This window comes from Phasianus colchicus, chromosome Z (genome assembly GCF_987193195.1).
Source record: "Phasianus colchicus chromosome Z, bPhaCol1.hap1.1, whole genome shotgun sequence".
NCBI classification, from domain to species: Eukaryota; Metazoa; Chordata; class Aves; order Galliformes; family Phasianidae; genus Phasianus; species Phasianus colchicus.
Window position 1 is genome coordinate 23,695,450 of NC_143476.1, and position 22,085 is coordinate 23,717,534.

The following is a 22,085-nucleotide window of genomic DNA, read 5'->3' on the forward strand; positions in this document are numbered from 1 at the left end:
TGTATAAAATGGATGCAAAACTATCAGTTATCTGTGAGTTACGTTTCTTTGCTTGGCTGCAAGTCACTTGAATAGGAGATGGAAATTTTATCTACCATAGCTGGTGTTTTGCCTCTTTAGCTGTAATTAACTAACTTACAAGCACATACCCCATACAACACTTCAAGCAAAGACATGGTCATACCTCAACATCCCTTATTTGCTGGAACTGTTCTGGGGAAGGAAAGTCAGGGCTTCCTAGATTTTTCCATTTCAGATAGGGATTGGTTTGGTTGTTGTCCAGGTAATACATCACATACACTGGCTCTTCAGAACACAAATGAAAGACAGTAAACACTTCAATTGGACTTAAATACCAACATGAATTAATTTAGCAGAAGATGTTGAAGTCTACTTTCTCAAAAGTAATTTCAGCACTTTAGAGTTGCTTCCACTGCAAAGTTGTAAAAATAGGACCAGCATTCTTATGAAGCTCTGTAATTATACTTGCCAAATTCCATACCCAGAATTGAAACCCACTTTTTTTTTTTTGCAGAAGTCCTGCAAGCATTTGTTGGACAACTGCATCATTTGTGTAATCACGTAGTCATTAGTCATGCTGAGTGGTTGAGTGATCCTAGTAAGATAATTTGTTGCCTGATACCACTCAGCTAATGAACTCAGATGAAGAGCTTTCTGAAAAGCTAGCTTTTTTTCCTGCCTTTATAAAAAGCAGGAGCAAAATGTTAAGAACTTTTCCTAGAAGAGCACCATTGTATCTCAGAATATCTGTGAGTGCCCAAAAAACAAGTAAGAGAGCTAGCAAATGAAACTTACCAGGAAAAGCAACTAAGCAGAGATGTTTGAAAACATGTTCTGTCCTCACAATCAATTCTTAGAATTGCCTACATGATATGTGTTTACCTCTAAGCTTGGGGAAGTGGGTGGCGTTCACTGTGATGGTGCTGACATTGGATGAAGTCCTGTTATCCTCACTTGAATACATCAGCAGAGTAGCTTGCCAACTGTCTGAGGGCTGAAGCTCACTTGGGGTGTGCACAGATGCCAGGACACCAAAGGTGCTGTTTTCAGTGCTTTCACCTCCATTGCTGTTTACTTCCGCAAAAATCTGCTTTTCTCCTTTGAAAAATGTGATAACTCTGTTAGCATGCTATTCAATCCAACTTCTGATGCAAGAAGGGTCAAAACATAGGGGTCTGTAGGTTGAGCTATGTTCTAGCTTAGTTTACCAGGTGTAGTATCAGTCAAGCTTATGTATGGTTTTTACTACTGAAAAGCATGCAGGCACTACAGCAAGTCCTACATTTAGCAATTCAAGAAACAATGTCTAAGCATGCAACCATGAATTAGGATTTCCCCTTACTGGGCTGTATGAGTCTTACAGCTGGGAGTATTTCTTAAAGTCATTTGCAGCCTGAAATGATGGCACACAAGGGGAGTTACAAGTCCATTAAAAAGAAATGTTTGGCTTGCAGAATTTATAAACAGAACAGTAGATTAAATCAAAGAGATGATAAGCTGTCAAGAAGATCTCCTGATCTCCAAGAAAATGAGAGTTTGTTTTATTTAAAAATCACAGTTGAGTAGGAAAAATCCAGCTTTTTATCTGGGGTGAGATGGCTGAAATAATCTCTCTCATGTATGAAATATCTACGTAGATGAGGTAACTATTGCACTTCCTAATCAATGACTACTGTACCTAGCAGTGCCAGCAAGCCCATGACAGTCAGCACTGGTTTCCGCACCATCTGGACGTGAGGTGGCTTTGTATTATTCATCTGAAAACGTGCTGTCAGAGTCCGCTGTGTGAAGTAATGCGGGTAGTAGCTCATGAAGGCATTGTCATTACTCAACAGTGTGTAGTTAATGGTGTTGTTGGCTTTGGAAATTAGTAAGTTTTGATGCTGGATGATTACCTGCAAAACAGCAGAGAAGATGAAAAATATCCAACAAACACAATGATGTCTTTATTTGTTTTATTTTTAAACTTCACAGCATACTGGAAAGACATGTCACTGTCATTTAGAAAAGTGTGAAGAATTAAACTATTCACCACAGCTCATGAAGAAAAGTATTTTTTAAGTGAAAGTTTAAACATGGGAAAATTTAAGTATTCACACAGCTCAGTTAATTAAAGACTGAAGTGAGCACTACTGGTAGTCTGCATAAATTATTAATATATTTCTTTGGTGTCTGAACTACAAATAATATTCCTCTGTTTGAACAGTAGATTAGTAATCTGGATTTACCATCTGAAAAAAACATTTATTCCATTCTGGAGATACCTTGCAGCCATTACAAAGGACTACAAAGGGAGCTGGGCCTGCAAGTTGCTCCTGGATTCTGTTTCTCATTGAGTAGTTTTACGCATTTGGCACTAATGTGGAATAAATTCTCTTTCAGTATTTCACTGGTTACTTTGCCATTTTCCTGCAAAATGTCAGAGCATCCAACCTCTCTGCCTAACATATTTTGCTTAGAAATCAGAATCAAATGGTACTTTAGAACAGAGAAGGTCTCATAGTTGTACTCCTCAAATAAGGGCTTTTAACCACACAGGTTAAAAGCTATCTACCAAAGAGTTAATTTTCTGCTGAATATGTCTTTTCTATTCCTTCATAACTCTATGTCACTGTAAACACTGCTGTTTGCTCTCATGAATTCCCTGTGATGCAGCCAGTGACTTGCTGCTTTGGAGAAGACTTACGAGGTAGAAGCCCTTGTCCCAGAGGTGCAGGTGAAAAGATGTATCACATTTCTGGGTGAAACACATGTTGCCATGGTTGCTATAGGAGGTAGTGACTCACAGAACAACAAACATACAATGGGAATTGTTGCTATGTAGGGGCAAAAGTTGAGCTTGCATCGCGTACAGAATACAGATCCTGCAAAGGCATCCTGAGCATTCTCTTCTACTTCTGCTTTTCCAAGCATGAGTAGTAATGACTAGCACTAATTAATAAGACCATATGTATGGAGTCATTATCCAAAGCCAAAGAACAGGCCTGTGCTTAGAGATCAATTTACTTCTTAATTGTACTTGATGTCCCTTGACAAAATGAACTTGTGAAGAGTCTGGAAAATAACGTCCCACAGAAGGGAAGTGGCAACAGCAGTATTACACAGAGAGAGAATGGGTAGTCTTACAAGTGAATCTAACTGAGAGACTGTATACAATATCCAACACATTCTCCAACACATGGAAGGCTATCTGCCAGTTATCTTTTTTAAGGGAAGATGAAGAAATTTAATATAAATTAAATAAAGCTACTGGGGACAAAGAATTCAGGGAAACACCAGCTATGTCTGTATTTTCTAGTCTCCGTTACTAAGTTATCATAATAATAAAAATTGAAAATCGACAACTTTTGCAAAACTTTTACTACTTTTACAATTGCATTAATGCTTCAAGAGACTGTACTATGACAAGCCTGTCAATGAACTGAGTTACCTTTACAACCATAGCTGCATATGTCACATCAGCTCGCCACAGTTGTGGAACAGACCATCCAACCATTGGATCTGCTTCATCGTTGTATATGGGAACGGAAGCAAAATTTGGAAATAACTTCTGTATTTGTTCAACTGCTTCCACTTCTTGTTGCAAGATGTAGAGAGAATGCCCACCTCCCTGCAACAATATGTTGTATCTGCTTAGTAAAAGTGAGGAAATAGCAGTAACCAAAAAGATGCAGCACCATATTTTGAAAATATATTCCTAGATATACATTCTTCTTAAACGTTTCTTTAGAACTAGTAATTGTATTTCCTTCCATAGGCTGCACACTTACAAGGAAATCAACATCATAAATCAGAATAAAACATAACTTAGGATGAACTGCTTAAGAATAGCTTTAAATTGAAGTCTTGGACTAACCTTCTTATGAAGAGAGATGTAGTCCAACCTTACACCAGTCTCTCCTGTGAAAAAGTTGGTTCCATTGTAGCAATGACACAGAAGACTCCAGCATATGGGTGACTTGGGAAAGGGGTGGAAGGAGTCCCCAGGTCCTCCAAATTTTAGTTCAGTACTAGCTGCTCTTAATCCTTCTGAGCAAGCATCATAATAGTTGAGAAACCCTGAAGTCCAAGCAGATGCACATAACAATGATGATAACTCAGAATCTTGATCTAAAACTAAAGATAACTCTTTCTATTACTGCATTTATTTGGACTGACAATATATATAAGAAGATATGAAAGCCTCCACTGCATTCACAAGGTTCTAAGGTTCTTCCAAAGGTCTTATTAAGTCAGGCTCCTAAAGCACTTATCTGACAATGAATTATTTTCATCTTACTGCAACATTACCTCTAGTAAACTTATTTTATAACCAATCAATGTCTTAAGAGTGTAATCTGTGTTCTGTTTTCTCTGTTCTGCTATCCCTGTATTTATACTTATGTTCAAGCAGGAGACAGAGTAACTACTGTAGTCAGTAACATGGCCATAGTATAAGAGATTAGATATATTTTTCATGCACATCTCTCAAATCTACTTTATTTATTCAACATTTCTCCTTTTTCACTCAACACACACACCCTTCTGACATTACTACACTAGTAAGTGCTCAAAAATATGCTTACCTTTCACCGTCATAGACACATTGTCAAAGTCATGGTGATCTGGTTCATTCCAAGTTTCAAAATTCCATTTAGCAACATGCTCCAATCCGTATCTATCTGTGCAAGAGGCCTCATTTATCAGTGAGCTGCAGTGCATGCACAGACAATCCTATGAGCTAGTCATGTGCTGTATGTGAAGGTATGCACCTAGAGCTACAATAGGGTGTAAATGATCTCAGTTTAATAGTCAGAAAAATAGTCAGAAAAATTTGGGTAATTTCAAAATGATCTTTCATCTTGGGTATAGCAATAGAGGAAAGGTGAGAAGACCATCAGAACAGAACTGCAGAGTGAGGTGATGTGAGTAATAGATTTTTGTCAGGGCATGTAGACTGCACGAGTCCTCGGCTAAAGCTTCTGCCTTGTCAGAAATTCTTGAAGCTACCGTGTGGGATATATTCAGGCTATAATGACCCAGCACAAACAATATAAGTTAAAATTCAGTCCTCATGGGCAGGTCAAATGGGCTACCCAAACCACATACTGTAGTTTCCGGCTTTTGGTTGTGGATCAGCTAAATGGGTCCCATTTGCTATTCTGGTATACAGATTTTCCTGTTTTGCAATGAAATCTAGTGTCAAGAAACTACAACAAGCCACAGAACATTCTGAAGTAATTAAAAAGGACTACAAAGAATAAGTAATAGGGATGTTTCCATTTTTTGGAACTTACCTATATATCTGCTGGCCAGAAGTGTAACTAAGTTTCTCCATCTTACTACTTGCTCTTTATCTTCAAAATTTAGAAAATACCCTGATGGATTCCCCATCAATTCAAATCCTAAAACAGACACAAAATATGAGTTTCTTTTCTTTCTCTTTTTTTTTAATATTATCCCCTTTTAATTAGTGAAAGGGTTATTGTATTATCTGAAGCAAACTTATAAGAGAAGAAGCAAAGACAATGAAGAAACATCAACAAGTTGGCTTTCTTTCCTGTTTCTGTATGTCCCCTCTGGGAATATTTCAGATGTGAGTTTGCTGCATCTGGTCCTTGCTGATGACAACAGTAACCAATAGAAATACTTCCATCATAAATCCAGTGCAGAGGGGGAACTTTAAACAGTAGATATCTGCAGAGATTCAAGGGATGCTGTATCTTGAGAACCTGCTTCTCCGGCCCCAGTAGGTGCATGTTAGTTAGTAAAAAACTTTCTCCAAGAGATGTAATTTCCCAATCAGTACATCTCAGACTATCATTGAAAACTATGGAAAAGCATTTGTGTTTTCTTTATTACCCCAATCATGTTTTTCTAAGAGTGTTTACATTGCTGTGGATATGAGGTAAATGCAAGTAGTAAAAAAAAAACCAAATTTTTATCAAAATAAAAAGTTCCCTAAGAATAGTTCTATCTGATGATTGCACAATGTGGACAAAATAGCAGATGTACCAAGCTCTGGAGGTAGGGAGCTACTCTTACCTGGAATAAGCTTATTTTCCCACAGACGATCCATAAGGTTATCCAAGGCAGTAAAATTGTAGTAAAGTTTCTCATTCATCATTCTGGAAAAAATAAAATAAAATAAAATATTTAAATGTAAATACTGTAGTACTTGGCTGCAGATAATGAGTCAGATGCCTGCTTTCTTTTGGCTTTCAGAATTTACATGTAACTAGGGTTCTTGGAACTGCACACTGATTTCCTTCCTCTGAAGGGTGTTCAGCACAAGCAAGCCATTTTTCTTGTCCAACACATGCCCTTTTCCTACTTCAGTGGCAGCAACAAAAGCCATATAATTAAGATGCTTGTTGGGTTTTGAGTGCTTAGTGTTAGTTTCTCTAACTTTTTGCTAAAGCGAAATTTACCTAGACTGCTTTTGGCTACCCTGATTTTTCAGTTTTCTTTTGATTTCCTATTCAAAGGCCAGCTTTGTCTCATATTGCTAAGGCTCTTTAATTTACAATATATAATACAGCTATACTAATATTGCTTCTATGAGTTTAGGCCCATCTGAGAAATAGCTCCATGCCTTTCAAAGAACAGCATATTTACATGTGCAATGCCTGCAATTTTTACTTTACTGTTAGCATTTACTTCCTATTTCTTTTGCACTTCTAGGATTTCAATCTGCAATGATTTTGATTTCCAACTTGCATCTGTACCTAGAAGTGGAATTATGTTAGCCACATTTAAATGCATATGTTCAAACACTTAGGAAATGCCCCATGATGCTTCCCTTTGCCTTTGCAATGCTTGCAGGAGTAGGCAATTCAGGAGTGCATGATTTGGGAATGGAGCTGCATGGAATCAGTGAAATTCTTCCACCCAAGGGCTGAGAATTTCTATTTGCAATTTATTTATGATACATTTGAAGACATATCTTAAATGCCTGAAAGGCTTTTCTTAAACAGTATCCAATGAAAGCAGATATGATGTGCTACATGGGTTGTGTACTGTTTCACATAACTTCTGAACCTGTAGCCTGATTTAACTGAAATCTGACAGGATAGAATTCTTGCCAGTATGATGTGTCACCCAGGAATTAAAATTAACTTTTGTTGAAAATATTCTGGTAATATAACTTACTGCTGTTCAGCACAAGCCACAGACTGGTGTCGAAATTCTGCCCTCAATATGCACTGACTAAAGATTTTGTAAGCACTCCTTTAGTCCAACTCTAGTCAAGTAAGACGGCTGATCAGGGTCTTGCCAGCACCATGTCAGAAATGATTTCTCCAGTCTTGCCAGAGAAACTGGATTTCACTGATAGAGTGCAGCCTGAGCTCTGCCCCTGCTGTCTCATCCACTCTGTCCTAGGCACCTTGTCTCTGCTACGGTGGTACAAAGGAGCTGCAGATACAATGTCCTAAGATAGAGGCAGGAGAGACAATCGATTGCAGGATCTGTGACTGACTAGACCTGGCAAGGAATGCTGGGCACAAACAGTAAAAAGTGGGAGTAGGACAATCAACAGAAGAACTATTAAACCACTGTTGGGTTTCTGTGTTGAGATTCACAATTCATTTCTTTCCATGCCATTAACAGAGGAGAAGGACTCCAAGCCTGCTTAGTTGAGGCTTCTTCTGACCTCTCTTGCCAAGGGAAAACTTCACTGAAGAACTTGTAATAGTAATCCTGAAGTTCTCAGAGAAATAAGGGGCTCACAGAATTGCCTACTGAATAAAGAATTACGACGTGAAGTAGAGAAAGTGCCATCTGCATCTCTACCATCTGCAGAGCAAAACAGGCAAAAAAAACCATAATCCAAGCCATATTTACCATACCAATTCCATCTGTGATACAACCAAGCACATATTTTTAGTCCCAGAAGGTCACACTCTTACCAAAGACCTGAGGCTGACTTTCCTCTTTCAAGGTATGCCCTGCCATCATGACTGACAGTGTCTACAACTACTGACAGGTTTGCTGTTCCTGCCGAAGTCAAATAATGTAGCAGAATGATTAAATAATTAAGCAAATGGAAGAAAGATTTATTTCAGTATTTACTTTAGTGCCCGTAGAGCATTTCAGAAGTTACTGCTGGACTTACAGAATAATTATTTGGAACAACAGTGGGTTTTTGGTTTTGGAGGGTTTTTTTCTTTACACAGACATTAAAAAAAAAAAAAAAAAAAAAAGTCTGGCAGTCCCATTCCAAAGTTCAAAGACAAATATTTTGCTGCAGAATGTTGTCTTGCTCCCACAGATCCATTAACTATTTCCAGTTATACCCTGTGTTCTATTGAAATATTTGCTTACCTGTACATTTACATTCAGTGAGCAGAGAAATGATTAACTCTACTGTCTTGTAAATACTTAATAATGCCAAATAATAGCAGAAGAAGTCTTTCTAACTGCAATCTAATGGCAACATAGTACTACACAAAACACCAAAGTAAACACAGTCCTCTATCCTTAAGGATACATCTATCCTTAAGATCTCAACACATCTATTTTTTTCCTTCTGCCTCCACTAAGTTAAGCATTTAAAAGAGAATGCAAATGCCAGCCATAACAGAGGTGACAGTAAATTATATGTTGTACTGTGTGTTGAAGTGTAGAAGCATGTTTTACTTCCTTCGGCTCATCTGCCACTTTACAAGAATCATTTCATACTTGCAAACTGATTAAGAAGTATTTCTGCTATTAATAAAATGATTGCTTGAGTGATAGGACTGCCACTTTCATAGACTTTGTTCTTACCCTTAGTAATATGTCAAATTAATGAAGGATATTTCATGACCAAGAATTGTAAGATTTAGCTTGCACCACTACGTGTCATGAGGTGTCTGGAAGTAATGCTGGCTGTCACGACTGAGACAAGATGGTATCATTTCCAAACATTCTGCCTAACAAATATTGGCTCAACTGTGAAGGCTGCTGCAAGACGTGATAGTAAATATATTTTTATGACACTAATGACAAGATCAAAACTGATCAACTCAGCAGTCAAAAGATTGAATTGCCTTTGATAACTGATAAACTTGCTAACTCCTACAGATCTTCAAGCTTTTTTTTTTTGCTTTCTTTTTGCTTTTTTTTTGCATTCTCCCTTTCTGATTTCTCCTAAGTCATGGTTTCCAGATGCCTCTGTCTTCATTTATGAGCAAGCAGAAAGAAATCATTTCACCTGAACACCTGTCAGGCTGAGACTACTCTCAATTTGTTGTTGGTTATGTCAGATGTGGAGCAGCAGTCACTGTCCCATTTGTGCCTGGCTTTCAAAAGTCATTTAACTGGGCTTTTCATGGAGACTTGCCAGATAAAGTTTTTCCCTTCTTCAGTCACAACAAGCAAATACATGTTAGCATATTTACTGGTATTTTGGCAGCAATATCCTTGTAAGCCTAGGCCTAGGTTTGCTATATTCCAGTGATGGCACTTCTTTTCAGTCTTTGTCACAGTCTCACTTCCAGACCCATTTATCTGTGCTGCCTCGTGAGAGCAACAGCTGTGCTATGAACATGAACAGTGATGAGTAAGGGGAGGTGTGTGTAGGGACTACCTGCTTGCTGTCACAAAATCTTATTTCTTTCTTTCCTGGAAAAAAGGCTTTTTGTGGGCCATCCTTTGCTGAGTCAAAGATTGTAGACCATTGTTAACAGTTTTGTTTTTCTAGAATATGGAGGAAAATAATTTTCAGGTGCATAGGCAGCTCCTGGACAGCTTGCCAATGCTCTGCCAAAGGCAAATCATACCTGATCAATCTGGTGGTCTTCTAGGGTGGAGTGACAGCATCCGTCAACAAAGGAAGACCAACTGATACAGTCTATCTGGACTACGTAAAGTCTTTGACATGGTCCCACACAACATCTTTATCTCTAAATAGAAAAGATAAGGATTTGAGGAATTGGCTGCATGGCCACAGACACGGGGTTGAAGTCAATGACTCTCCATCCAGATGGAGGCTGATGATGGGTGGTGTCCCAAAACAGTCTGTCTTGGGACTGGTGCTCTTCAACATTCTTAGCAGTGACCTAGAGAGTAGAATTGAGTGTACCTTCAGCAAGTTTGCAGATGGCACCAAGCTGTGTGGTGCAGGTGATATGACAGAAGGAAGGTTATCATCTAGAAGGAGATGGGTAAGATTGAAAAGTAGGTCCACATAAACATAGTAATGTTCAACGAAGTGAAGTGCAAAGCACTGAATCTTAGTTGGAACAATCCCAGATATAAACACAGAGTAGGAACAGCCCTATGGAGAATGATGTTGGGTCTTGGTAGACAAAGTCCTGTACTTGAGCCAACAGTGTGCAGTGGCAGTCCAGAAGGCCAATGGCGTCCTCGGCCACAACAAAAGAGGGGTGGCCAGGAAAGAGAGGGAGGTGATAGTCCCTCTCTGCTCTGCCCTTGTGAGGCCCCATCTGGGGTAGTACATTCAGGCCCCCAGCACAAGGAAGATGTGGAGCCGTCAGAGCAGGTCCAGAGAAGGCCATGGATGATCAGAGAGGGCTGGAGCACCTCTCCTATGAAGACAGGTTGAGGGAGCTGGGACTGTTCAGCTTGGAGAAGAGAAGGCTCAAGAAGACCTCACTGTGGCCTTTCAGTAATTAAAGGGAGCTTATTAAAAGTAGGGACACTGATGTTTTACATGGGCAAACAGCAATAGGGCAAGGCAAAATGGCTTTAAAATAAAAGAGGAGAAATTAAGATTAGATACAATTTGATACAGGCAATTCTTTATTTAGAGGGTGGTGAAACAATGGAACAGGTTGTCCAAAGAAATTGTGGTTGCCCATCCCTAGCGGTGTTCAAGGCCAGGCTGGATGGGGTCTTGGACAGCCTGATCTTGTTGGTGGCAACCCTGCACATAGCACATTTAAGGTCTCTTCCAACCCAAACTATTCTGTGATTCTCTAATTCCATGAACATATTGTAAAATCTTCATGTTGTGAATCTTATCCATTCCACTTTCAGTCTATTTCCCATTTACTCACTCAATCTCTCATGGGGGGAACTGATGAGTTTGCTTTAGCAAGTCAGCAAGCTATTTCACAGCCAGTTAGCACAGATGTTGCTTCTGTTCCCTGGCCTATGGCTATAGCTTCCTTCCTGTGCTCAACAGGTTGCATCTTTCTCTCTTCTGTCCTAAGTTGATCCTTTCCAGGAGTACAGAATTAAAGTCTGAAAAGCAAGTGCATGTACAGACATTGGACCAAATATCTTATCTGTAAAGACAGCAAGAAATACACAGGCAGGGAGTGTTTCTGTTCCAGGTAATCTTCTGACAGGTATTGAATCTCTGATAACATGTGAAGGTAATTTTATCAAACGTCAATGATCAAAATTCTCTGTAAGAGGAAATACTGTGGCTGACCTCCATCGGTACATCGTAGTCCTGATTAGGAAATGAAAGGCAGCATATGGGGTAATCATCAGCAGAGGTCTTCTACTGAAGAGAGTTTTGTCATTAAGATGAACAGGAAATACCTATGTATTAGAGTAGTGCTTTCTCATACAGATATTCCACTCAACTTGTGTAGCCTTCCTTAACATTTCTGGTGGATACAGATGCCATGCAAGTCAAAAACTTGACTTGCTTCCATCAGTGCCTCACAACAGCAGTAGCAGCAGGCCAGACATATCTGTCGTTTGTCTATTGCTCTCTTCTAGCAGGTTTGTGGTGGTGGCTAACACCAGTCTCAGAGCAGCAGAGCCTGCTACGTATTCATTGGAAGCTTCTGTTGGAAAAGATTGGTGGTCTAGTTGTGGATGCAGACAAAATCAGGGACAGAAAATTGGCACAAGGTTTTAGCAGATGTGAGGTGCAAATGATCTCTTAACAGTAAACATAATTCTTCCATGGGGCACTGGCTGGCTTCAGAATTGAAAGCTGAAGTCCACAAGGGAGCCACCTAAAAAAAGGCTCTCATCTGTGGGAGGATTTCTATATTACCTAGAGATAGCTGGAAGTGGGGCCTGAGATACTAGGCAACTTGCTACCATGTCAGCTGAGATAATGATCACATCACATACCAGTATTAATTTGACAGAGATGTTTAGCTGTATGCTGGAACATCACTATGTGTCCTGGTAAGCTGGTTCATGCAAGCTTGCAAGGTTTGCTATGTATATTCCTTTGGCCCATAGTGCAAGGATGTAGTTTTTGGCTACACTGGGCAGTCACTGTTGTTCTGGTGATATAGTGTGCATGGTAATTAAGCACCACCTCTCAAGTGTAAACAACTGTTTTAGGTGAGTACTATAACGAGCATCCTTAGATACAGTATCCCAAGGAATTGCTTACTGCATTTTTAGCATCCTTGATGCCATTTTAAGAGACCATGAATCTCCAGAGCAGACGCAATATATCTGATGAACCAAAAAAAAGTCCATTTACCCTGAGTCTTACTTTATGCAAGTGGAGAAACTTCTTCCAGGAAATGTTCACAGAAAAAATGAAGGCACAAGCACTGATAAGCTCTGTCAACTCAACCTCTTATTGCCACAAGGTTACTCAGAAGGACCCATCTTTGGAAGTAGCTGTCTTCTTTAGCCAGGAAAGCAGGCTGTGAAGCGACAGTAAGTCACATAAGTTGTGGGCACAGGATCTTCAAGATGAAGGTCAAGAGCTATAGAGAGAATACGTATGCAAGTTTATCTTTTCCAGGAGGCCAACTTGCTGTCCTCCAAGTGCCTCTTGTAACACAAAAGGATCCTGCTTCCTTGTTTTTTGGCAGCTGTGAGGAATGCTTAAAGTTCAGACTGTTACAGAGAACTTGTTTGCTCCAAAACCACCAACAGTATACATTAAATTCTTGTTCTGCTGATTACTTAAGACTTCCTGATCTCAGAAGCAGGTCCTAAAACTGTATTATGGAAATGATACCTCAGAGTGAAGGGCAGAGTATATTTCATGAGCATTCACCTTTCCAGAGGTGGTGATTGCTCAAGTTTCTTCAACACAAACTAAAAAAACTACTAAATTGATACCTCAGCTTTAAGCAAAGATCATTAATGACTAACTATGAAATCAGCAGACTCCTGGGTTACTAATAAACAGCACTCTCCCTTCTGAACTCATTGGATGCTGGCAGTATGGTATTCATTCACAATAGAGCTTCTTCTACCTTGTTCTTGCTCCACTCAATCTCGTTTCCTACGATCACTATGTGTATGGAAGTCAGTCCTCTTCTGTGAAATCCTTGTATCTCAAAATAACCACAATCACTCAACCGTTTGCAGGCTCACAAACGCTGATTATTCCTCCCTACCAGTCCCTAAACAAACACTGCCAATGCTTTTCACACAGGCACAGGACAGAAAGCCTAGTTTAGACAATTTTTCCAAACTGTAAGGCCAAATATTACTTCACCCATGCTAAAGACTGGCACATTTTGTAACTTCCAGTTTCATTTGTTAGCATTAATACAAACCTTATTTGCTTCTCAGCTATATCATTTGTGTAAACACAGATTTAAAATCTGCTTGCTTACAGCACAGCCTCTGCACAGAGGCTTCTGCACAGAGGCAGAATGCCAAAGACATCATTCCACGCTATGCCTCTCTGAGGACAGAACTGGGTCTGTACTAAGCGTAATACACTCACCCTGTACAGTGAATGAGTCAGCCCAGCAGTAAGGGAAGGGAGGATGCATTGCAAACTACACAGCCAGGCAGCATCCAGCTCTTGCTGATGTCACAGCTTGTCACAGTTAATCTATCCACACAACCAACCAGCACGATACACGCACAAAATGAAGGACGGGTACGAATCTTTGTGGCTTAGAAACAAACTGGCTTCATACATGCAAAACACGTCTTTTTTTTTTTTTTTTTTTTGGAATTCACTACTTCTTCTAGAAGCCGGCCAGGAGGCTGTGCATTCAGTTGAATCTTTTTTATTTTGAAATATATAAAATCAAATTTGTATTTCATTTATAGAGCATTTTAATTATCTCCTTTCTTTGATATCAGCATTATTTGACCTTTACCTTGCAAAGCAACTTACAAAATCTGTGATCTGGCTAAATCTCACATGCACAGAAATGTAAGCAAACAATGAACGCTTTCAAGCTGATGCTAATTGAGGCCTATGATTTCCTATTTCTCACTCAGCCTGCTTTTGTGAGAACAGTCCTTCCTTCAGCAATGTGCATGTTGGTTGTGGGGGGAAGAAAAAGAGAGAGGCAGACAAAGCATCAGCAGCTTCCTGTATCAAGGTGAGTTAGCTTGCTAGGAAAATACTGTTAGTCTGTTTTGTCTTTAACCCCCACCTCCCTACTTTTGGAATAAATTTAAGACATAAAAGGGAAAATAGGCTACAAAATCGTAGCAATTTAGGCAATAGCAGAAGGCATTTTGCCACCTGGCCTCTCCAGACATGAACAGATCCCATAAGATTATCTAGGCTTGTATAATTTATTCTTGTGAGATCTTGTTGTGATCTCTTGCTGAGATCTGATGTGTCTACATTCATTTGCAAAGGGAATTAAACTGTAATAATAACAAGAATCCAAAAAAGGGACCTGTTTTTGACTGATTCTTGGCCACAGATTTAAAGGCACTTAGAAAGGTAGGCTCAGATTCTGCTGGGCTTCTTAAGCAGACCTTTCTTTCTGATTGGGTTTGATGTATAGCTATGATCTTGCTTCTGCATTAACACACGACTACCAGTTAAATGTTTATTGTACACTGTTCTTGCTGATGGCACTCTAAATGATGTCAGCTATAAGCAAACTTTCAGAGAGTTGAGTAGGGAGACTAAATCCGTAATAAGTGCTAACAACAGCAAACAATTATAGAAAAACAAAAACAGGGACTAAATATTAAAGTTGCAAGGACACTCAGCAAGCAGTCAGCTGATGTATTTCTCTAAGTGCCTTGTTGAAGTTCAGGTAGCACATGGTGTCTAAGCCCAGATGCTGCTGGATCTATTTGCACGACAAATGTCCTTTCAGGTATGTATTCCTATGTTAATCCTGGTTTGTGGGCAGCAGAGGTGATTGTTCTGAATATATCATTTACTTGCGAAATGAGAAATAAACAATACTGGGTCCACTTCCTAATTTACTGACATTGAATAACGTATGATGCTGAAAAGGTACTGTGAATATGACTTGCTCTTAATTTTTCCTGGATTTTTGTGATGAGTTGTTTCTCAATACTTCAGCACTGTTAAATGAGCACTATCACCCAATATAAAATGAGCAGACATGTCACTTTCTGGCTCCTGAAATGCAGAATACAGCAATACCTCTTATAAATGAGCTGATAAAACTAATAAATTGCACATAGTTTTCAATAAGATACATAGCTTTCTGTATACTTCTAGCTAATTACATTATTCTGAACCTGGTTTTGGCATTACAACTTAGGGTAGTGATATGTGATCACTAATAGCTTTTCCACCACACGGTCTTCTTTGCTTCACATATAACACTTTTTTTTTTCTATTTGCTCTTGAAAACTTTCACTAATATGGAAAATCTTTTCAAAATAAAGAAAATGAAAATTTAGTTCACAATGCAGTAAGAAGTGCTCTGTTTTCTTTGCATACAGAAAAGGGTTTTTGAATATCCAGTCAAGATCACACGTGAACGCAGTGTACAGATGAAGAGGCTTCAAAAGTGCTTAGGGACTATCCTTGCCATAATAAATTTGCTTCTACAATTTAAAAGTATCACTGGAAACATTCATCCCTAACTGATAAATAAACAGGCTTCATAGTTCTGTCTGTTTATGGATGAAAATGTGAAAAGGAGCTCACAGGTCCCAGTCTGGAAAACAACTTTCTCACAGGAGAAATGACATCGTTTCAGAAAAGCTGAGTGTAGAAAGAGATTTCAATTTTTTTTTCCTGTTTTTTTTTAAAGGAACTAACAAAATCTTTGAAAGTAATTTTCAGACATTAAGGTAGATTCTTGAAAATCATTACTAAGGGGCATCAATTCTGGAAACTTGTTGCAGTTTTGTTTACTAGGCAGACAAGCTCATCCATTTTACACTAAGCGCCATCTGAAAGTATGTAAATTCTTCCTGGACCTAAAAGTTATCAGCCAAGCTTCCACTATAATGTATTTTCATGAAAATTCTTTTTCAGTGGATACATCTGCATTAATTACCATGGACAGCTCATCACTGTGTTTAAGGACTGTTCTGCACACAGCCTTACTGTAATTTCATTTAATATAGTTTATTTTTTGTCCTAACTAAATAAGTATTCAAAACCCTTGCAACTGCTAAAGCAGACCATACTCCTGTTTGGGCTCCTTGTAGTATTAAAACAGAATAGCAGAGATGAGTAAGAAGGCAGAGATTAACAGCCCCTGTAGTTTTACATTTTCAAGCTTATCTTTTACCTGTAATTACACTCTACAGGACAAAGATACTGCTACTATTTATTTGTGTTATCTTACTTTAAATACTACTGGGGTAATACAATTGGACAGATTCAATCTATATCACAACATAACTTCTAATCTACTCTTGTAGAAAGCTGTGCTCCTGAGGAACTGTGCTACTGTGCACTGATAAGAAATCTGTTGTGGATTTACTGCAGCTGCTTTGTGCCTTTGGTAAGTGCTATGCAACTGGTTTTATGTTCGTAGTGGAAAGAATGCATATTAAAGAATGGTCTTGTTCAGCTTTATACAGATATATGTTTGTTTGCACTGAACTTTACTGATCTCAGTGTTTCTCCTGACATTAGGGACTACAGAAAGAAAAAAGAAATAAAAGAAATAAAAGAAATAAAAACCTATCTGTTTTTCCACTCCCACATATGTATCATTTTCAGCTGCACTTTTTCTGCTCGTCAGAGCTAGAGAATGAATGTTATGCATAGCAGGCAATGGCTTCCAAAAGTGCTGGAACACTGCATTTGTAATTTTCTCAGGTGATGCTTGCGGGAATATTGGGAATGTGCCGGTGATTTTTATTTAACAGACTCTATGCTGCTGAAAGGATTTAGTTTCTGGTCCTTGTAATTTCTTCTGTGGACAGATGGCAGACTTGGTGGCCTTCCCAACACTGCTACAAGATCCTGGTATACTGGTGGTTATGAGGGTTGCATATGAGCAGAAGGGGGGAGTGGAAGCTAGCAGAAAGATGTAGAAACATTTCTACAGATTGTTCTGGACTAAACTTCCATTGTATGTCTGTCAATTGTTTTCCTCTAATTCTGCTCTTTTAGAGAAGTAAAAAAAAAAAATTAACTGTGAAAGTCTTGGAGGATCTTGACAAAAGGACTGTGCAGTGAACGCTCTCGTCTTTCCTGTAACATCACAGTCAAATGTCTGCAGTTTTGATTGATTTCTAGGCCTAAGTTTGAATTACATACTTTGCCCCTGAACTTTGAAAAGGAGCATTCTTGACATTTTATTGTATTTAATATTAATCATGGGCTGAACTTTATACAGTTATTCTTGAATACTCAGAGAATCTGTAATCTATCCTTCACTGAGCTGTTTCAGAGCTTCATTTAGCTGTTCTTAGCTTTGACTGTTGTTGGGACCAGTGGAGCTCACAGACAGTACTGCAACTCCAGGCACCTTGCAAATGTTCATTTTTCTAACAACATATCTGGGGGGTCCCAGCACAAGGGAGACATGGACCTGTTAGAATAGATCCAGAGAATAGCCGGAAAGATGGATCTGAATCACCTCTCCCATGAACACAGGCTGAAATAGCTGGGATTGTTCAGCATGGAGATGAGATGGCTCTGGGAAGACCTTATAGTGGCCTTCTGGTACCTAAACATGGCCCACAGAAAAGATGGGGAGGAACCCTACATCAGTGAGTGTAATGAAAAGACAAGTGGTAATGGTTTTAAGCAATAAATGGACAGGTTTAGATTAGACATTAGAAGGAATTATTTATTATGAGGGTGGTGAGAAACTGGAATCTGTTGTCCAGAGAAGCTGTGGATGACATATCCCTTGAAGTATTCAGGGCCTGATTAGATGGGACTTCAAGCAACCTGCTCTAGTGAGATGTGTTCCTGCCCATGGCAGAAGGACTGGAACCAGATGATCTTTAATATTCCTTCCAATCAAAACCATTCTATCCATCTATGATTCTATGAAAACAAAGTTAGAAAGTTACAACTGACTCTAGTTGAGATCAACCGATAAATGTATGTCCTGTAGTACTCTAAAATGCCTGGGAAAGGTGCTGTCAGAAAGAAATGCAAAGAAGTCTATTTCATGAAGTTTTAAGTGGGAGAGAACCCAAATAATTTGCAACATCTAACATTGCAAAAAAAGGATCATATTGGAAAAACACTGTGAAGGAAAAGAGTAGGCAAATTTTGTTGGTCATTTTGTTTCATGAGTGGTGCTCTCCAGGGTTAGTACCGGGGCCTATCCTGTTTAATATATTCACTGATGACCGAGATGAGGGGACTGAGTGCATCCTGAACAAGTTTGAAGATCACACCAAGCTGAGCGGAAAGGTCAATTTGCCTGGGGCTAGGAAGGCTCTTCAGAAAGATCTGGGTATGGTGGATAGCTGGGCTGAAGTCAGCGGGATGAAGTTCATAGAATCATAGAATCAATCATAGAATCACAAGGTTGGAAACGACCTATAAGATTATCTAGTCCAACCGTCTTTACACTACCTCTGCTACTACAAGCTGCTAGACCGTATCTCGCAGCTCCTCGTCCACACGCCTCTGAACACTCCACCACCTCCCTTGGCCGCCATTCCAATGCCTGACCACTCTCTGAGAGAAAAAGTTCAACAGGACCAAACAGGTCCTGCACTTTGGTCACAGCAATCCTTCTCCCTGTTGGCCACTCCTCTTCTGTTGCAGCCTGGGCAACTATTGGCCTTCTGGGCTGCAAGCACACATTGCTAGCTCATGTTAAGTTTTTCAACTACCAAGACCCCTAAGTCCTTCTCAGCAGTGCTACTCTAAAGGAGTTCTTCTTCCAGTCTGTACACATATCTGGAATTATCCCAATCCAAGTGCAAAAACTTGAACTTTGCTTTACTGAGCCTCATTAGGTTCACATAGGCCACCTTTCCAGTTTATCAAGCTCCCTCTGGATAGCATCCCTCCCTTTTGCTGTATCAATTCCAACACTCCTCACCGTGGTGTAATCAGCAAACTTGCTAAGGATGCACTCAAACCCATCATCTATGTCACTGATAAAAAGACTGCTGGTCCCAAGACAGACCCCTGGGGGACACTGCCTCCACCTGGACATAGAGCCACTGGCCACAATTCACTGGCTTGTGACCTTCCAACAAATTCCTTATCCATTGAACAGTCCATCCTCCAAATCCATCTCTCTTTAATTTAGAGATAAGGGTGTAGTGGGGAAACATGTCAAAGGCCTTACAGGTGGCCAGGTAGATGACATCACTTGCCTCCCCTTGTCCACCAATGCCATCACTCCATCACAGAAGGCCACTACACTGGTCAGGCACAACCCTGATGAAGTGACTTGGTCATTTATACACTTTACAAACAATGAACACAGTCTTTGTCCCACTGACCTGCCTACATTTTACAGTCTCTTGTTTACACAAAATAACAGAGATCTTGTGATCTAAATGCAGTGACCTGGAGGAATGGAACTCTGACCTCCAGCAGTCCTGTTCTCAGCAAAGAACAGACGAATACTTGCCCCCAGACCATGAAATGCACAAATCTTAGACAAGACTGCAGTTCAATTCTTGCACTGCACATAAAATTGAAAGCTAATGCTATATGCATAAAGCAGAGAAAATCTCAAATAAGAAGCAGCTTCAAAGGTCAGAAACGTGCTAGCCTGAACTCAGCATAATTTTTGGATCACTATTAGTTAATTAATAATCTCACTTAGTATTTAAACTCAAAGTCAGTGAGTGCTGCACATATATCCAAGTTTTCAGAGAAGTATAAGTGACAGCACACTACCAAGCAGAAAGCCGAAGATTCCTTAACTACCAATTCCTCTCTTGAAAACTGCCTAGTTAATAATTATCATTTATGCAAATAGATCAAAGGCAGACTGACGATTTTCATTCATTCCAACATGCAAAAACAGAGCTGAACATTTCTGTCAGAAAGTTATTCAGGTAAGAGTCTTGCCTTCCCTTTCACACCTCTAAACTCAGGTTTTGTTCATTCTATGCCTGTTCTCAAATGTGTCATACTGTTTCTTTTCATTTATTTTGTACACTGATGCTGATTTGTAAGTTTTGCCATTATTCCGTGCTTCATAGATATTATTCATAAGGTAGATACTGGACCAAGGCTTTTGAAACTTGTAGTCTGCAACTGGAATAGAACTAAACTTTCCTACAAACCTGGTCTAAGAGTTTAATACTGGGTATTTGGCTTGTTCCTATTCATACTTATAAGTACTATATGAAGCTTGGCTGGCTCAGAGAGTATTATTAGTAAAACAGCATCTTCAGAGCAGTTAGATAAGAGAAAGAAACCATAAGCATTGTCTGCATTGGTTGTAGTAAACCTAAGATAACAATGAAGATAATGGGGAAAAAAACACAAGTACGAGCTATCTATTTATTTTTCTCTACAACAGCTTAAAATGGCTTAACAGCCATGGTGAAGGCATCCAGCAAAAGCGTAGGGCATAAAACAGTTTTCTGTTTATCACTGCAACAGAAGACTAAGGTCTGGGGAGAGCTGTATTGGAAGACTTTTTTAAAAAGCAGACTTTCACTTGGACCAGCTACCTTTCCAAAAGAAAGAAGTCTGATTTTAAGGAATGCTCTTTAGCCCCCACAGAAAAAGTCTCTTTGGCAGTCATGCCCTAGAACTCTCCAGAAGGACAACACAATCTTCCCTGTATTTTGATCAGCATGTTCTGGAAACCGTGAAGAAAAATAGTTCCTGGAGAACCAATCTAACTACCTTTTTATTTATTTCCAAGGTCTGATCATTCCATGGGTGATCTTAAAAAACAGCTGTTGTTTGACTGTGTGATTTCTCTTCTGGCCAGCATACCACCTCTAGGATCTTTAAGCATCTGAGGTAGTCCTCTTTCTCACTGAGACACTATACTAAGGGTCAATCCTTTGAGGAAACAGGAATTGAATCAAATATTTTGTGAATGCATACATTTGAAAAAGATCTTAAGCTGCATTGGAAACGCTATATTAGATTTAGAGCCTGAAGTAAAAACTGTGATTTTGAGATTTTAGTTAGAAATATGGAACTGTAAATATTTTTTTCCTCTTTCACTTCCATATAAGCAGAGAATTGAAAAAAAAAAATAGAAAAGTGCTTTAAAGCCATGGCAGCTTGCCCAATTAGTCAAAATAAACTGTTCCAATCAAGTTTCACATGCTTTTCCTCAAAAGCACCGCAGTATTCTTGGCCTAGAGTGGGAAAATTTCCTAGGTCAGCTCTTAAATAAATGGTTTTGGTTGTGGGCACCTTCCTTAAGTTTGCTTCCAAGCACATTTAGGCCCTGGTTATCAAATGCCGAAAACACAATTTCTTATGCAAGACAGAAGGAAACATTCATTTTACTTTTCCTGTTTTGTTCCTAAAACTTATTATCTACATCAACGTTCCCACGCTATTTTTACAATAAAAATTTAATAAATCAAAGCAGCAAATGCTGAAACAGTATTGTATTATAAGCAGTTCAGACGATTTTATTTCAGTCTAGTTCAGATCCTTACCACATCTACTCAAATTCACCCAAAAAAACAATTTCTGGTTCAGGCTTTTTTATCACCATTAATCAGGATACACAGGGGCAAAGCTTCTGGGTATTTTCCTTTGAAAAAGGCTGGTTTGCATGCATAACACTCTGCTCCACACTGAATCAGTGCACAGTAGGTGAAGCTATCGGGATTTTTTTCAGAACTATGTTAATGCCCAGAAACAGAACAGTAATGTAGTCACAGCCACTGGAGTTCAAGAGAGGTTTCTTACAAGCAGAAAAGGCTGCTGATATGAAATACAAATAATATGAACAGCTTGGCTCAACACCAACACACTTTAAATCAAATACTTAGATGAAGTGAGGTGTCTTGTTTTTTCTGTGATTTATGCAACAAAACTACAATAAAATTTCAGACTACAAATGCAAAACTTGCTCCACCCATACTAC

At 39.2% G+C, this 22,085-nt stretch overlaps 2 protein-coding genes across 3 annotated transcripts in view; one reads left to right on the forward strand and one right to left on the reverse strand.

The window, feature by feature from the left end:
- The window catches only part of IDUA (alpha-L-iduronidase), a 47,510-nt gene that overhangs the window by 7,135 nt on the left and 18,290 nt on the right, over positions 1 to 22,085 (reverse strand). The window contains exons 3-10 of the mRNA XM_031609367.2: positions 6,046 to 6,128; positions 5,298 to 5,405; positions 4,587 to 4,682; positions 3,878 to 4,080; positions 3,452 to 3,631; positions 1,700 to 1,916; positions 904 to 1,119; positions 185 to 306 (exon numbers count right to left, since the gene is read on the reverse strand). Of these exons, the coding sequence (XP_031465227.2) occupies positions 185 to 306; positions 904 to 1,119; positions 1,700 to 1,916; positions 3,452 to 3,631; positions 3,878 to 4,080; positions 4,587 to 4,682; positions 5,298 to 5,405; positions 6,046 to 6,128 (1,225 nt within the window). The remainder of the gene's footprint in view (positions 1 to 184; positions 307 to 903; positions 1,120 to 1,699; positions 1,917 to 3,451; positions 3,632 to 3,877; positions 4,081 to 4,586; positions 4,683 to 5,297; positions 5,406 to 6,045; positions 6,129 to 22,085) is intronic.
- The window catches only part of SLC26A1 (solute carrier family 26 member 1), a 38,401-nt gene that overhangs the window by 4,314 nt on the left and 12,002 nt on the right, over positions 1 to 22,085 (forward strand). The window contains exons 3-4 of one of the 2 annotated variants that reach the window (XM_090131347.1): positions 14,125 to 14,228; positions 16,501 to 16,583. Coding sequence is in view for 1 of the 2 variants with exons in the window: in XM_031609369.2 (XP_031465229.2) it covers positions 16,501 to 16,583 (83 nt within the window). In the remaining variant the exon portion in view is untranslated. The remainder of the gene's footprint in view (positions 1 to 14,124; positions 14,229 to 16,500; positions 16,584 to 22,085) is intronic. The other variant, XM_031609369.2, reaches the window with a different exon arrangement.